The sequence below is a fragment of the Diplodia corticola genome (genome assembly GCF_001883845.1).
Source record: "Diplodia corticola strain CBS 112549 chromosome Unknown scaffold44, whole genome shotgun sequence".
Taxonomy (NCBI): Eukaryota; Fungi; Ascomycota; class Dothideomycetes; order Botryosphaeriales; family Botryosphaeriaceae; genus Diplodia; species Diplodia corticola.
Window position 1 is genome coordinate 254582 of NW_017971523.1, and position 14577 is coordinate 269158.

Sequence of the window (14577 nt, forward strand, 5' to 3'; positions counted from 1 at the left end):
ATGGTCACTGTTGGCGCTGATTGGATTCGAGCAGACGTCTCCACGATCGGGTTACCGCGCCTCCGCCTCCCGTGTGGGGCGGCGGCCAAAACGAGCTCGTGGGGAAGTAGAATCAGGGTACTACGTAGGGACAACCACATGTATAAAATGACTCAGACCTGCTCTTCCACCCTCTGGCCTTTGCGTTCTGACAGCCGGCATCGTATCGACCGAAGATGAACCATTCACTCGCGGCAGGAGCCACCGTCGGGGCCCTTCCGCTTAGCATCCCCACAGCCAGCCAACATGCCGCCTTCTACCTCCAGCTCTTCGCCACCGCCTCAGTCCTGCTCCTCGCCGCGGTCTATGCGCGCCGCGAGAAACTGTACCCGGCGCTGCCCGCCGCCTTTCTGCACGAGAAAAACGACTACGAAAAAGCGAAGCGGGACTGGACCACACGCGCCAGCGACGTTGTGTCCCATGGATTGAGAGCCGTTCGTTGCCTCCCCTCTCATTCCCACTCCTCGGTTACGTTGCTGACATGGGGACCAATGTGTACAGTTCCAGAAGCCGTTCCAGGTTGTCAGTCCAGTCGGACTCAAGATCGTCTTGCCCAACTCGTATGCGAATGAGATCAAGAGCGACAGCAGGTTGAGCTTTGCGAAGTGGGCTTCGAATGTGCGTTGAACAAAGACTCCACAAGCCACTCCGGAATGATCTTAACTTTGGGCAATGTAGGAGTTCTTGGGTCATTTGAACGGATTCGAGGGCTTCCACAACGTTCTGAACAACCCCGTCTTCGCCGAGACGGTCCGGACCAAGCTTACGCAGGCACTTGGTAAGGCTTCGGGAAGCTGGGCGAGAGACTTGTGGCTGACGGTTTAGGCACCATGACGGAAGAGCTGTGCGATGAGAGCGAGCTGACGCTGCTGGACAATCTTGGAGAGCCGCAAGGTGGGTGTCGACGCGACATTTGCCAGCCACACGCTGACCGCTCAACTCCTCAGAATGGACCGGCCTCACTCTGAAGCCCTTCATCCTTGAGTACATCGCCCGCATGTCCACGCGCGTCTTCCTCGGCGCCGAGCAGTGCCGCAACCGGGGGTGGCTCGACATCTTCATCGCCTTTACCGTCGAGGCGTTCAAGGCGATACAGGAGCTGCGCAAGTACCCGCCGTGGCTGCGCCCGCTCGTCAACCTCTACCTGCCGGGCTCGCGCAAGGTGCGCGCCACCACGGCCAAAGCCCGCGCCCTGATCGTCCCGGAAATCGAGCGGCGCCGAGCCAAGGTGGCCGAGGCGGCGGCCCGCGGCGAGAAGACCAAAGGCAGAGATACCATTGCCTGGATGGAGGAGGTGGCCAAGGGCCGCCCCTACGACCCCGTCCTTAACCAGCTAATCTTCTCCGTCGTCGCCCTGCACACCACGGGCGACCTGCTCACCCACGCCATCTTCGACCTCGTCACCCACCCAGACGTCATGGACGACCTGCGTGACGAGGTGCGCCAGGTGCTGAAGGAGGACGGCTGGAAGAAGACGAGCCTGTACAAGATGAAGCTGATGGACAGCTTCCTGAAGGAGTCGCAGCGCCTGCACCCTCCCACCCTGCGTAAGTTGCTTCCCCTGACTGGGTCCGTGGCATGCTAACAGCCCGCGCAGTCACCCTCAACCGCGTCGCCGAATCCGCCCTCACCCTCAGCGACGGCACGCACATACCCAAAGACGCCGTCCTCTGCGTCTCCATGGAAAACCTCTCGGACCCCGCCCTCTACCCGGACCCCGCCGCCTTCGACGCGCGCCGCTTCCTGCGTCTGCGCGAGCGGCCCGGCCAGGAAAACGGCTGGCAGTTCGTGACGACGAGCCCGGAGCACCTCGGCTTCGGCCACGGCACCCACGCCTGCCCGGGCCGCTTCTTCGCCTCCAACGAGGCCAAGGTCGCGCTCGCCTACCTTTTGCTGATGTACGACTTGAAGCTGCCCGACGGCGTGACGGAGAGGCCGCCGACGCTGAAGAGCTCGGCCGAGCTGTTTGCCGATCCGACGGCGAGGATTGACTTCCGGAGGAGGGCGGAGAGCGTACCGAGGTAGAGGAAGAGGAGGGCTTGTATAGATGGCAGTCCGGCCTTATGTTGGAGGTCCATTCAGACTTCGGCATCTATTACCGGTTCGGGCTAGTCAAAGAGGATGTGGCGTTGTGCGTTGAACGTCTCGCCGGCACTTTCACCAAACGGGCGGAACTTCATCTCTGGTACGTGATTAGTCCAAAGGGGTAAGCAAGCATGGGCCACGGTGAGCTAGGGAAGGAGGATTTTCGAACGAGAGGCACGCACCTCGTACGAAGGCGTAACGAGCCGAAGCAAGCACCACTTCGGCTGACGCATTCCTAAACACGTCCATCATGACGAAAGATAAGCGAGGACGCGTCACGCACGAGTTGCTTATCTGCAGTTCCGGTTCAATCACATGCTCATCCCTCCATCCTGCGATAAGCCTTCCTGATCCCTTCGCGATAGTAGTCGTTGTCGCTCCATCTATCCCTGACGCGTTCGCTGCTGCAATTTCGGCAACTGCCCTCTGTCCGACCCAACGACCTTACGTCAGTCTAACTTCAAACTCAAAAATAAGATTGAGGAATGTACATTGCTCCAATCGGATCCTCTCCCTTGGCCAGACGGGATGAAGCATGATGACAACCGGCCTACCCCCCCGCCTTGCAGGAGTCATGGCACGTGGCGGCCAAAACCAAACCAACCGTGTCACTCTCAAACAAGTGAAGCATGTCATGTGCAAAAACCTTATCGAACAGTTTGGTCTTGGGACGGGCAAGGGCCCTGTTTCCTTTGAAACACGAGGAAAAAGAAAGCACTCGCATCAAGGCAGCCACGGGCCGGAGCGGGTCCAACGGAAGGGTGGGGTTAAACCAGCACGGACGCATGCATGACTTTCTCCAGAAGCGAAAAAAGGAAAGGGAGAGAATTCTTGCGTCAAAAAAAAAAAGAAAGAGGAAAAGATCGATTGAGCAGAACAAGTGGGGAGGCATTAACCAAGTCCCCCCCGTTCCTGACTAGAATCTCGATAGACGATCGCCTTGTCTCAAAGCCGAAATGCTCGGCAGAGCGTGCCTGACAGGAGCCGATGCTGTTGCTGCTGCTGCTGCTGCTGCTGCTGCTGCTGCCGTCGCCGCGGGGTGTGCGATGGTGGGTGTCAGTTGGACCAAATGTGACACATGCACCCCCCTGCCTCACGGACACAGGCAGCCTGTACAGTGCACACATACTCACGGCTTCTGCCGGCCTGGTGGTCACCCATACATCCATCTGCCCAGGCCGGCCTATTCAGCAGGACACAAGGTGGTTCCACAATCATGCGCTGGCGTCCATGTTCGTTGCAACCATCGTGATTATTGACAACAACAACAAACGAGGCTGTGATGAGCCCAGGACTTGCCCTTCCATCGCCGTTCGCGGCAGAGCCCCATTGAAAAAGAGCCCTTTCCCCAAATTCTAGAACCCCCAAGGAAGGGGAAAAAAGAAGGTACCGGTAGACAATAAACTACGACGAGAAAATCAAAAGAGGCGTTCGATAATAAATACAAAACACATACCTAGACCACTCAGCCACCCACAGCCCCCCCCCCCCCCCGCCCTCCAGCCAAAAAGTGCACCTAAAACTGCAGGCATCCGAGGCGCTGCTGCTGCGCGCGGAGTTAAACTTTCTAGTAAGAATCCGGCTCTCACCTCACCCCAATCACCCCACGTACGGCGAGTTTCACCAGCCTAGTAAATAATTATTAACAAGCTAGCTAGCTGCATGCTCGTCAATCAGCCTTAAGCCACTAGTTCCCCCAGCTGTGCGCGCCCGTCAGCGGCCTTTTACGTTTTTGCTAAACCTCTTCGTCACCACCACTACCCTAGCGTACCCCAGAATTCGCCAGCCCGCGGGCCGCGGGTTGCCGCGCAGGGACGGGGGACGGACGGAGGCGCGCTTGGGGGCGGCGGCGGCGGCGGCGCCGGCGCCGGCGCCGAGCGATGGAAATAGGTAGTAGGTAAAAGAACGAAACTTTGGGGCAAAGGCAGCGAGTAATGCGCCTAGCCTACCAAACCTCCCCGTCGGGTCGGCAGAAGGGCCTGGACTAGTCGGATTACTGTTAGCCCCGTGACGGTGCTTCGTGTCTTTCCCAAGGTTCGGCCGAAGAGCTGAGATGAGAGAGTTGGGAGAGAAGCGATGAGGGTAGGTAGGTAGAAGAGGGGAACCAAGTGATTGATGATGATGGGAGGGAATGTGTGTGTGAGAGAGAGAGGGAACGAATCAAGAAGAAGAAGAAGATGTCACACGTACGACAGAAACAAGTAACCACCATACAACTCCCAGCCCTGGGCCGGGGCCCGGGGAACTGGTTCGTTCGCCTGTGATGTGATGTGTGTGATGATAACAAAAGGGCCATCACAACCCCTCCATCCCATCAATCATCACCCGCCGCCCCCGCCACGATCGGCGGGAGCGTCTCCGAGACTCGTCGTTCCCCCATTCCTCATTAGCGCGGGGTAGGGGTATGGCGCACACCCAAACGCCGGTACGGATACAGGGAATGTCAGAAACGGGACAAGGAAGGGGTGGGCTGTGCTGTGCGGGACGGTTTGTGATGAACAGCCGCCGGACGCCCCCACCCACACTTTTTTTTTGTGTAGGTACCAGCACCAGGATGGTGCCCGAGCGAAGGAATGGGACGATCTATTTGCCTAATGATCCCTTGGGTTTTTGTTTTTTTTTATGCAAACCCCGGAGATACCAAATACCGACAGGAGATAAAAGGGAAAAATATCGGAAAAGCCTTGGTAGGCTGGTCGGGGCTTGCGCCTTTGGGGGGGCGCGCGCGCGCCATACTTTGCCCACCTTAAACTTTTGTCAGGTACAGCCGTACGCAAGGGATGGAGTGTCCGTCATGCGTGCGTGCGATGATGAGACACAGGAACCTCTCCTGGAAAAGCGGGGAAGGGGGGGCCGCAGGCAGGCAGGCAGGCAGGCAGGCAAGAAGAGGCGCGCGGAGAATAAACAGTCGTAGTGATGATGGTGAGACGAACGAATGCCCGGGCCGCATACGCGCGACACAAAAACCACCAGCAAGATCGTGGCGGCGGGGGGAAACCAGTCTGTACCACCGACCTTTCCTTCTCGCATGCATTGCCCAGCCTTCTCTCAGCCGGCGGGGAGGGGGCACAAGGCTGAGAGTGAGTTATGCTGATGTGAGTTCCAGATGCCCCAAACAACAAAACAAACAAACAAACGAACCCACACACACACATCAGACGGCGACATGGAGAACAGCAGCAGAGAGCGGTGTAAGGGGACGGACGCATTGCGCAATCGGTCGATGTCGAAACAGGGCGTGACATGCACTTCTGACCCGAACCGGCAACAGCCCTACCTGCTCGCCCTTCCCAACCCCGTTGCTGATGAACACGATGCGACAGCTCCCGTGGAGCACCATGACAATTCCGGCAGGAGAGAGAAAAGTTGTGTGGTACGCTACCAGCATTTTGTGAGAGAATAATCGCCGCAACGCGGGGGAATGGATGGCAGAGTGGCCCGAGTAGTCGCGGCGACGGCGACCACGATAGCGACGACGCCGTCTCGAGGTGGCTGGAGCGGGCGGGAGACAGTGCAACAGCTGCGGTAGCGAAGGAGTGCGCTACGAGAAACCGTTCCCTGCCGCCCGAAGGTAAAATCTGTTATCTGTTAGCTGTAATTGGCCTCGGTTGGTTCCAGCTGAGGGTAGGGATGAGTGCCCAGTCGAGACGCCTGCATTGGAGCCGTGGCAGCCGAGCACCCTCGACCACACGTGTGGACAGACCCTGGAAGACTCGTCCCGTTCGAGAACTGCCGGAAGGTTGGCTCCAGCCTGCCTCTGCCTGCCTCACGGCCCCACACTGCCACTGCGCTCCGCGCTTCCCTTTGCTTTGCACTTTGAAGACAGTTTGTTGAGCGGGTAAATCTTGCATTCTAGTTGTCGCAGCGGCCTACTACCAATGCGAAGATACGAGTTCAAGCCCCTAGTATTCCTTGACCATGCACGCCGTAGCTCCAAACACTACTGCCCTCATGCATGTATAGAGGAAAGCCGAACTACAAGTGGAGGTCATTCCAACCTCCAACCCACTCAAGATCGCCGATGTCGTCGCCCGTCGTTGCGTGGTGGCGCCAATCTTTACTCAAACTCCACTCTTGGTGTCCCTGATGATGTCCCTTTCCAACGCCGAAATCAAACCCATGAATGTTGTGATGTCCAAATCCCATACCCCGCTTCCAATTCAAAGTCTTGTCGCTCTTCTGTTGCTTGCTTCCCAGCGAGTACACCATGGGAGATTCCTTGGCCTTCTCCGGGCTTGGTGGCTGAGCTCGCCTGCGATTACCCAGCGCTGCCCACTTCTCCGTCATGTCGAAGCCCGAACGCTTCTTCGGTGGCGGCGAATAGCGGGGCCCTGCCGTCTCGTGAGCAGCCGCCGGCCTGTGTTGCACTTGCACAACGATAGGCTTGCGCTGCTCCTTGTGTTCAGTCGGCGGGTGCTGCTGGTCTTCGAAGATGAAGCCCGTCTGCTCGCTAATGACACTGCGAGGTGCCGACGGCGGGCTACGGTTCCTGCTGTTGTGCACGCTAGCAGGATCCTTCATCTCAGTCAGGCCAGCGCGAGGCGTGGTGCGGCCAGAGCCAGGCTCGTTGCTCCAGACACGCTCTTTGAAGCCCAGCTTGTCCTGGAAATCGAACTCGAATCCACCAAGGTTCTCCTCCTCTTCCTCATCCCAAAGATCGCTCCAACTCTTGGAAACCATGTCGGCCTTGGCTCCGAAGGCAGAGGCCAGGCTAGGCATGGGCCGCATGGGCATGGAGCCAGGGATAGCCAACGGTCTCGATGAGTTGTTCTGAATGGGACGAGGCTTCGTGCCCTCGTTGGACTGCAAAGAGATGCCGAGGCCAGAGTCGACAAAGGATACAACAGACGAACGCTCGGGCTTGAACGAGCACCAATCGCCATCAGTACGCTCAGAGTCGGTGAACAAGTCTTCGGAATACCTGTCGACATCGTGGATGGTCGAAAGCTGGCGCACCGGCTGAGGAGGCGTCATTGCAAGAGCCCTCGCCCACGGGAAAGCACCCTCCTGGTTAAGGTTGGCAGTGCTGACCGAAGGCGTGCGAAGGGGCTCGCGGTTGGCAGTAGCTCCAATGACATCGCAATCCTCGTTGCAGAACTCGTCGAGCGACTCGTCGTCGGTGGTGAAAGAGATGACGCGGTCGAGAGCCTCGCGGACGGCGCTAAGCGAACGGTTCTCGGGGTCGATGGCAAGGCAATGGATTAGAATCTCAAACGTGTCCTGAGACATGTTGGGAAAGACATCGAAGAGAGACTCGCGGTCGCTAGCAAAGTCGCGGAACAGAGGATCCGAAGGTGTCGGCGTAGCGAAAGGGTTGCGAGAGAACAGAACGTTGAGCAGGCAAATGCCAACAGCCCAAATGTCAGCCTTGGCAGGTGAGTAACCGTTGGTTCCGCAGTCGTACTGCTCGGGGGCCATGTAGCGGTCACTGCCGACAGCAGACTCGTAGGACCATTCGTCGGTGGTCGCGAGACCGAAGTCGCCAAGCTTCATGTTTCCGTCCTGGGTGAGGAAGATGTTCTCGGGCTTGACGTCGCGGTGGTAGATGCCTTTGGAGTGCATGAACTCAACAGCAGAAATCAGCTGGAGCATGAAGTCGCGAACATGCTCCGTCTCCAAGGGACCGCGGCCGAGGCGAATGGCCTCATACAGGTCACCATTGGGACAGAGCTCAAGAACAAGGTAGACATGGTGCTCAGTCTCAAAAGTATGGATGAGGTTAACGATGTTCGGGTGCGAGCTGAGATTACTGTGAATGGTAAGCTCCTCGGAGCGATCGTCAACCGCGAAGGCCACCGGGCATCCATTGGCATCTGAGGTCTTGGTCAAGCACTTGACTGCGACGCTCTCGCCGGTGAGGAGGTCCTTGGCCATGAAGACCATGCCGAAGGAGCCATGGTTGAGAGCGGAGAGGGTCTCGAAGCGTCCGTCGAGAAGTGCGCCATCCTTGAACTGACTGCGCATACACTCCATTTCCAAGAGATATTAGGACGAGGAGTTTGGAAGAAACCGGCGTCGGAAAAAAATGAAAAGTCGCCGTCAAGAAGAACCGAGTCGTCGTAAAAGAACAAGCCGACAATCCGCTCCTGAAGCAAGAAAAGCCAAATCTATGGTGCTTTTAGTGCGAAAGCGAAAGGGACCTGGTAAGAATGATACAGAATAGATAATGGAAGATATGAAAGTCTGAGAGTCGAGAGACTTTTTTTTTGCAGTAACAGTTGTAAGTGTCGTTAGGCGCTTGAAAAGCAAAAACACCGTATCGCTCAGGTGGTATAGTGTCGTAATCGGAATATGCACAGAGGAGGAGAGAGGTCGAGTCGAGTTTGGGAGGAACCGCGGAAGGGCTTAGAGGCAAGGAAATGGAAGGAGTGTGGTTGTTGGCATTTGATAGATTAGATCAGAGTACGGTGTAACCCGAATCAACGAGTGTAGGAAAGGTATCGGTTGAGGTCGTCGGGGGTCGAGAGCCGTTGTTGTTGGATGGCGGGAACCGAGGCCGGAACCGATGGTGTAAGCTGAAGGAATCGCAAGAGCTCGCTGCGTGAGGGAAGAAGAGAAGAAGTCGTGGCACGTAGGGAAAGACCCGAAGATCTACCCGACACTCAGATTTGACCAGGGAGTGCGCGGTGTCTGTCGGTGGAGGAGGCCGAGACGAGAGCCGGGTCTCGGGGGAGTGCTGAGAGCAGCGGGATCGACGGAACGACGATACTGCCTGAGGCGGGGTGTGTGGCTGTCGAGTGTGCTTTGATCGCGTGTACCATCAAAGGGCGGGCTCTGGAAGCTTAAAGGGTGTCGACGTGGGGGGGTATGATGTGATGAACGGCTGGACTGTCGTCGGCGTGGCTCAGAGCATCCGGTTGCGATGACGCGAGGCAAGAGGTCAAAGCTCGGTATGAGTCGGGCGTGGGTCCAGATGGCGGCAGTGCCCAATGCAATGAGTCACTCGGGGGTGGAGACGACGAGAGGTGTTGTTGAGGTCGGGCGGGCGAAAGAGAAGCTGGGGGAGCGGGCGAGAGATGAGCCGTGTGCGGTGGTGGTCGCTCGTCGAGGCTGGTGCAGCAGCGTGTTGCAGGCCGGCGGCAGGCAGGCGCGGAGAGGATGGCACGAGGAGCGAGGAGTGAGTCGCAGGGGGCAACAGGCGGAGAGAGAGGAATGCTGCAGCGGTTGGCGGGATGCAACGACGTGAGCGAAGCTTGGCTCGAGAGGTTAGGACATGGCGAGGCGGGCTGGAGTCTGGGGACGAGGCGGATAGGAGAGGGCTGGCTGTTGTAGGGACGACCGAAGCGTTAATACAGGGCACAGCCATCCGCAACGCGCGCGCTCGGCCTCGATTGGCCGCTGCGCCGGGACCCCCCGGCCGCCCCCAGCGCCGTCGCTTTGGGGAAAGCGCGTCCAGGGTTCGCCGTCACGCGAACGTGGCAGCTTTAGCGCAAGGAAAGCGCGGCCCTTACTCACGTCCAGCCAACAGTCGGCGCACCCGCCCACCCTCGGTGGCGAACTGTTCTTCGATCCGATTCCACGAGCGGTCGTCGCGCGGCCGCCATGGCAACGCGCGCCGGCAACAAAGCAGGCGGGCGCGAAGCGCATTACGTGTGCCGCCCGCCGCGCAGAAGCTGTCCCCCTCTCCCCGCTTTCGCACAAGTCGCTCTCCGGCGCCCTGAAACCGACGACAGAGAGCGCACCCCTGCTGATGAAACGCCCTCGCCCGCCGTCTCCTTGCCTTGGCCGTAAATAACGATGGCCCGGTGGCTCCACCCAAAATAACTGCTGAAGGGTCCCACGTCCGCAAAGCGCCGGTGATCGACGTCAGACGCGCCCACCTTTGTCTCGGTGACGACGGCCCTGGCGGTCATGGCATGACGGGCGCGCTCTTCTCTCGTACCCACGCCGCCCCGATGGCGCTGGGTGGCACATGTCGCACAACAACGCTGGCCGGCGCGGTCTCGAGTGGCCGATGGGCCTCAGGCGACCACGGCAATTGCGTGCGCCCGCCCGCGACTGTGCTGCGAGCGCCTGCTGTGCCGCCCCGCGCGCGTCAGCCTTTTGTCTGATCAACCGCTGGCCGGCGGCTCGCTTGCAGCCAGCAGCCCCCAGGGCCCCAGGGCCCCAACAGGGGACGAGAGCTCGAGTGCCATCTCCGGCGGCGAGCTGCACACGCTGCCATAGCGTCAGAGCTCCATGAGTCGTGCCTCCCGGGGGCGTCTGCTCGGGAAGCGCGCTGCGGGATGTGGAGAACGTGCGCCGGCCATCAACAAGCTCCCGCGCAGACGCGCAGCGATTAATCTCGGCCGCGGCCGCTGGCGGCAGCGCGCGAGCGAGCGTGCGAGGCCAGTTTCTGCACGGCCAAAAGTCGGTCAGCCCCAAGCCAGAAGAATGAAGCTCGCGCAGGCGCAGGCGCAGGCATGCGACGCAGCGACGCAGCGACACAGCGACACAGCTGCTTCCCCAGCCGGCCAGGTCTTGGCCCTCGCTGCGCGCGCTGCCGTTCGCTGGACGCAGGCACAAGCGCGCCGCTTATGCGCCAATGTCTCGCCACCGCGCGAGCCGGCTAATGCAGACGGGTGCATGCGGACGCCGTTCTGGCCCCAAACGGCAGACCAACGGGCTAGCGGTCGACTGTGCACCTCTACATTGGTATAACTGCTGCGGGTGATGCGCGGGAGCCGACCTGGCGCGGTACACCGACTTTGTGCAGCACCAAACGCTAGCTGTGATTGCTGTGATTGCCGGCCACCTGTGCAGTAGCGGGGCCTGCCTACTACGTACTCGAGCAGCACGCCGGGCGTCAGCCACAGCAGCGCAGCTCGTGGAGCGCGGAGCGTGGAGCCACAGAGCAGCCGATTGCGGATCGGCCTCGTGTCGGCCCGCAGAGGGTCTGCGGCGCTGTCGCGTAGATCGCTGGTGTGGAGTCGATTCGAGTTTCTGAGGCTCCCAGGCTCCCAGGCTCCATAGAAGCAGCCCACTGCTCCTTCACCCAGCCCAGTGCTCGGTTGGTTCCGGCGGATCCTCTCACCTCAATTGACTAGCTACATCTTTGTTCCATCATGGCGGACCGCCTGCAGCCCGTCACCACCGTCCTGCTCGACATCGGTATGTTCTTTGTCTCAGCGACAAATTTTTCTGCGCCGCCCGACCTCGGACCCCTCACCGACTGTCGGGAGCTTGACTACTACTGCGCACGCCGCATGCAAGCGCCTGCCGTGTGCGGCTCAACCGCCCTGCTCGCATTGTTCCGACCTGCAGCTGGTGTTCGTCTTCGCGATGGTTGCTGACCCGGCGTGCTGTAGAGGGCACCGTCTGCTCCATCTCATTCGTCCGCGAGGTCCTGGTAAGCTTTTTTTTTTTTCTCCTTGCTGCTTCGCATCTCAACCGCTTCCTTCTTCTCGTCCGGAACTTTCCATTTTCCTCTCCATGCCCGCGTGCAAGAAGCCAGCTTTCCGCCAGCGTGTCCGGCACACCACCACCGCACACCTCTTCCGGCGAAAACTCACACCGCTGCATGGCGCGAGGCTCGTCCGGCGCCACCGGCGCTCTCCAACTGTTGCAACACGTGGGCAACCGGAGGCATGCCTCGGACTGAGACATGGAGCAACATCGCTGGCAGACCCATCCGGATCACATCCTCTTCCACGCGTGTCCACCGCTCTTGTTGCAGTGCTTTGGGAATCGACCTCCGCGAGCGGAAAAGAGGAAGCGCAACAGACCTCCACCTGGCTACCTGGCATCGAGGGCGGACGCGCGTTGCGGAACGATTCGCCGTGATGCATGTGCTGGAGCGAAACGCGTGTTTGACGTTATGGCGACTTTCTCAGATCTGTTTCGTCTCGGTTTGCTCAAGCCAGCCGGAGATCTTTCAACTGAATCATCTTCAGCAAGGGCAGCGGGGACAGGCCTTGCCGAGGTAGGTCCCTCCGATGGCCACGGCTCGCTTTGCCGTGCAACGGAGTCGGTTCCCAAGGTGTCGAAGCAAGCACATGTGCTAAGGGAGCGCTGTGGCTGGGCCAGATGGGTTTGTTTGTCCTGTTGCTCCACTCAGATGGCCGGGTCCTATGCTTGCATTGCTTTGCATTGCTTTGCATATCGAGCACGACCTCTGTCCTTGCTTCAATCAAGCAACGCCAAGAGGAAGACGGTCAAAGCTGACCGCGGACGATATCGTCGCCGGCCGTGAGCAACCTGGGCTCGGTTCGCCGAGGCGCTTACCCCTTGTTGACACGGCTCGTGCCCTCAACATTATTCCGTCGGACTTTCGGTGTCTGCCGACGGAGGACGGGCTGGAGACGAGTCCTATCAAAGCCGTGGCGTCCATCACCCGGCACATGTCGCTTCATAGCTGACGAACCCGCGCATTCCATGACCCCTTACCCCACCGTCCAATGATGTCGGTGCCGATTTCTCCGCTTTCAATACCCGTCATCTCATTATCCTGTTGCGCACCGAGAGATATGAGACGCCAGAGCATCAATGCCGCATAAAAAGAGCCCTGGCCGTTCGTTTCTCATTTCGTTAGCGATGGCCGTGGATGCCATCGTTGCACAGAATATTGCGGAGCAGGTGGAGCTCACCGGTCGCCATGGATGCGCGCGCTCGTCGGGATCGTTCCAAGGCTCGAGGAAACACCTCGCTACTGGGTGCACGGCGGCTGGGAGAGATTTGCTGCACTAGCTATGATGGCATGTTTGGTTTGACATGACGCTTACGCGATCGAGCAGTTTCCCTACGCAATCGACGTCCTCCCTGAGACGGCCACCGCCAAGTGGGACGATGCCGAGTTCAAGAGCTACGTGGAGGCCTTCCCTGAGCTTGCGCAGAAGTCGGCCAAAACATTCTCCGAGTATGCGATCAATCTCATGAAACAGGACTCCAAGGTCCCGTATCTGAAGAAGTTGCAAGGTACGTAACTCAGTCACCACCCGATGCCGTCACACGCGCATAGAGCGGATACGTGGCAGCCCGCCTGAGAAAGCGGCCTAGCGGCGGCTGCGACATCGGTCCGTTTCCTTCGTGACCCCCAAGGCACCGCCCGCTTTGGGCAGTGCCATCAGCGTATCCCCCGCACCCACGCACAGATCGGCGGCCCAAGACGCGACCGCGAGTGGATCGGACAGCTCACGCGGCAATATGGTCTGCAGGTTATCTCTGGAAGAACGGTTGGAATACCGGCGCCTTCGTCGCGCCACTGTACCCTGACGTCTTGCCTGAACTCCGCCAATGGCGTGCCAACGGCAAACAGATCGCCATCTTCTCCTCCGGCAGCGTGGCTGCTCAGAAGCTGTTGTTCGGCCACGTCGGCACCGCTGATGACTGCGGTGCCCAAGTGTCTGCCAACGAAGACGTGGCCGAGAGCTCGGACAAGAAGCGCAAGTCAGACGAGACGGGCGCCGAGGAAAGCGTTGAGGAGCCTGAGTCGAAGAAGCCCAAGGCCACCGAGCCTCTAGTGGATCCTCCAGCAAGGCTTCCCGGGGTTCAGCAGAGGAAGCACGAGGTCCATCGTCCTTATCTCGGTGAGGACATCAACGACATGATCGTCGACTACTTCGACACGCAGAACGCTGGCCCCAAACAGGAAGCCGCTAGCTACGTGAAGATTGCGGGGGCACTGGCGAAGCCGTGCAATGAGATCCTCTTCCTCAGTGACAATGTGAAAGGTATGTGCTCCTGTCCCATTGGGCGAATGGGGGATCTAACCGCTCCACACCATGCAGAGGTTAAGGCCGCGCTTGAGGCCGGCATGAAGTCCTTCGTCATTGACCGTCCCGGTAATGAGCCGCTGTCGGATGACGATCGCGAGGCTTTTACCGTCCACACGAGCTTCAAGGACATTCCGCTTTTGGAAAAGGCTTGAGTCCATTTCGTCACACGACATGCGGGCTGTTGATTGCATCAAATGGCGCGGCTGCCGTGAACTCTGGAGTTTCCAGCCTCCCTTCTCAACAGATATGCGAGGATGGAACAGTCTTGTGTAGAAGACACATCGGACCTTGCCCGACTTCTGCGCTACATGCCTATGCAATTCAAAATAGACATCGATTCAGACTCTAGAAGGCTTATCTCACTCAAAATCATTGTGTTGTGATTTGCAACCATCCGTGCAGCCCGCATATGACTTGAAAATGCTTTCGTGCAATTATATGGAGCTGTGGACAAGAAAATAATTCCAATCTCGTAAAGACCTCGGCGTAAATCAACAGCCGCCGCAAAGACATCAAGCAAGCGGTGAAGTGGAGGTTGAAGCGTACATGCCTAATCCGTCGAGCAAACCTACCTAAAAAGGCCAGTCACGTGCCATCGTGCCAAAAACGTCTCACACCACACCCACACCAAACGCGCTTCCCATCCATCTCCAACTCCACACCACCATGAAACCCGCAACGCACCAAGTAGCCACCGACGCACCCACAAGGAAGTCCGATCGCGTCATGCCGCCACCCCCGCCATAAACGTCTCAGAAGA

The 14577-nt window shown here is 58.9% G+C and overlaps 3 protein-coding genes across 3 annotated transcripts; 2 read left to right on the plus strand and 1 right to left on the minus strand.

Moving 5' to 3' along the window:
* Positions 1–215: 215 nt before the first annotated feature.
* On the plus strand, positions 216–2064 carry BKCO1_4400087 (cytochrome p450; the record flags this gene model as incomplete). The annotated part of the gene is made up of 6 exons (XM_020276147.1): positions 216–473; positions 541–657; positions 718–817; positions 865–933; positions 987–1586; positions 1637–2064. 6 exons carry the CDS (start codon positions 216–218, stop codon positions 2062–2064), a joined length of 1572 nt encoding a protein of 523 aa, XP_020128084.1.
* Positions 2065–6099: 4035 nt separating this feature from the next.
* Positions 6100–8097, minus strand: BKCO1_4400088 (serine threonine protein kinase; the record flags this gene model as incomplete). The annotated part of the gene is made up of 1 exon (XM_020276148.1): positions 6100–8097. The coding sequence occupies one exon, from the start codon at positions 8095–8097 to the stop codon at positions 6100–6102; it is 1998 nt and encodes a 665-aa protein (XP_020128089.1).
* A 4604-nt stretch (positions 8098–12701) lies between these two features.
* Positions 12702–13969, plus strand: BKCO1_4400089 (enolase-phosphatase e1; the record flags this gene model as incomplete). The annotated part of the gene is made up of 4 exons (XM_020276149.1): positions 12702–12755; positions 12837–13017; positions 13257–13772; positions 13830–13969. The coding sequence occupies 4 exons, from the start codon at positions 12702–12704 to the stop codon at positions 13967–13969; spliced, it is 891 nt and encodes a 296-aa protein (XP_020128088.1).
* Positions 13970–14577: the final 608 nt, after the last annotated feature.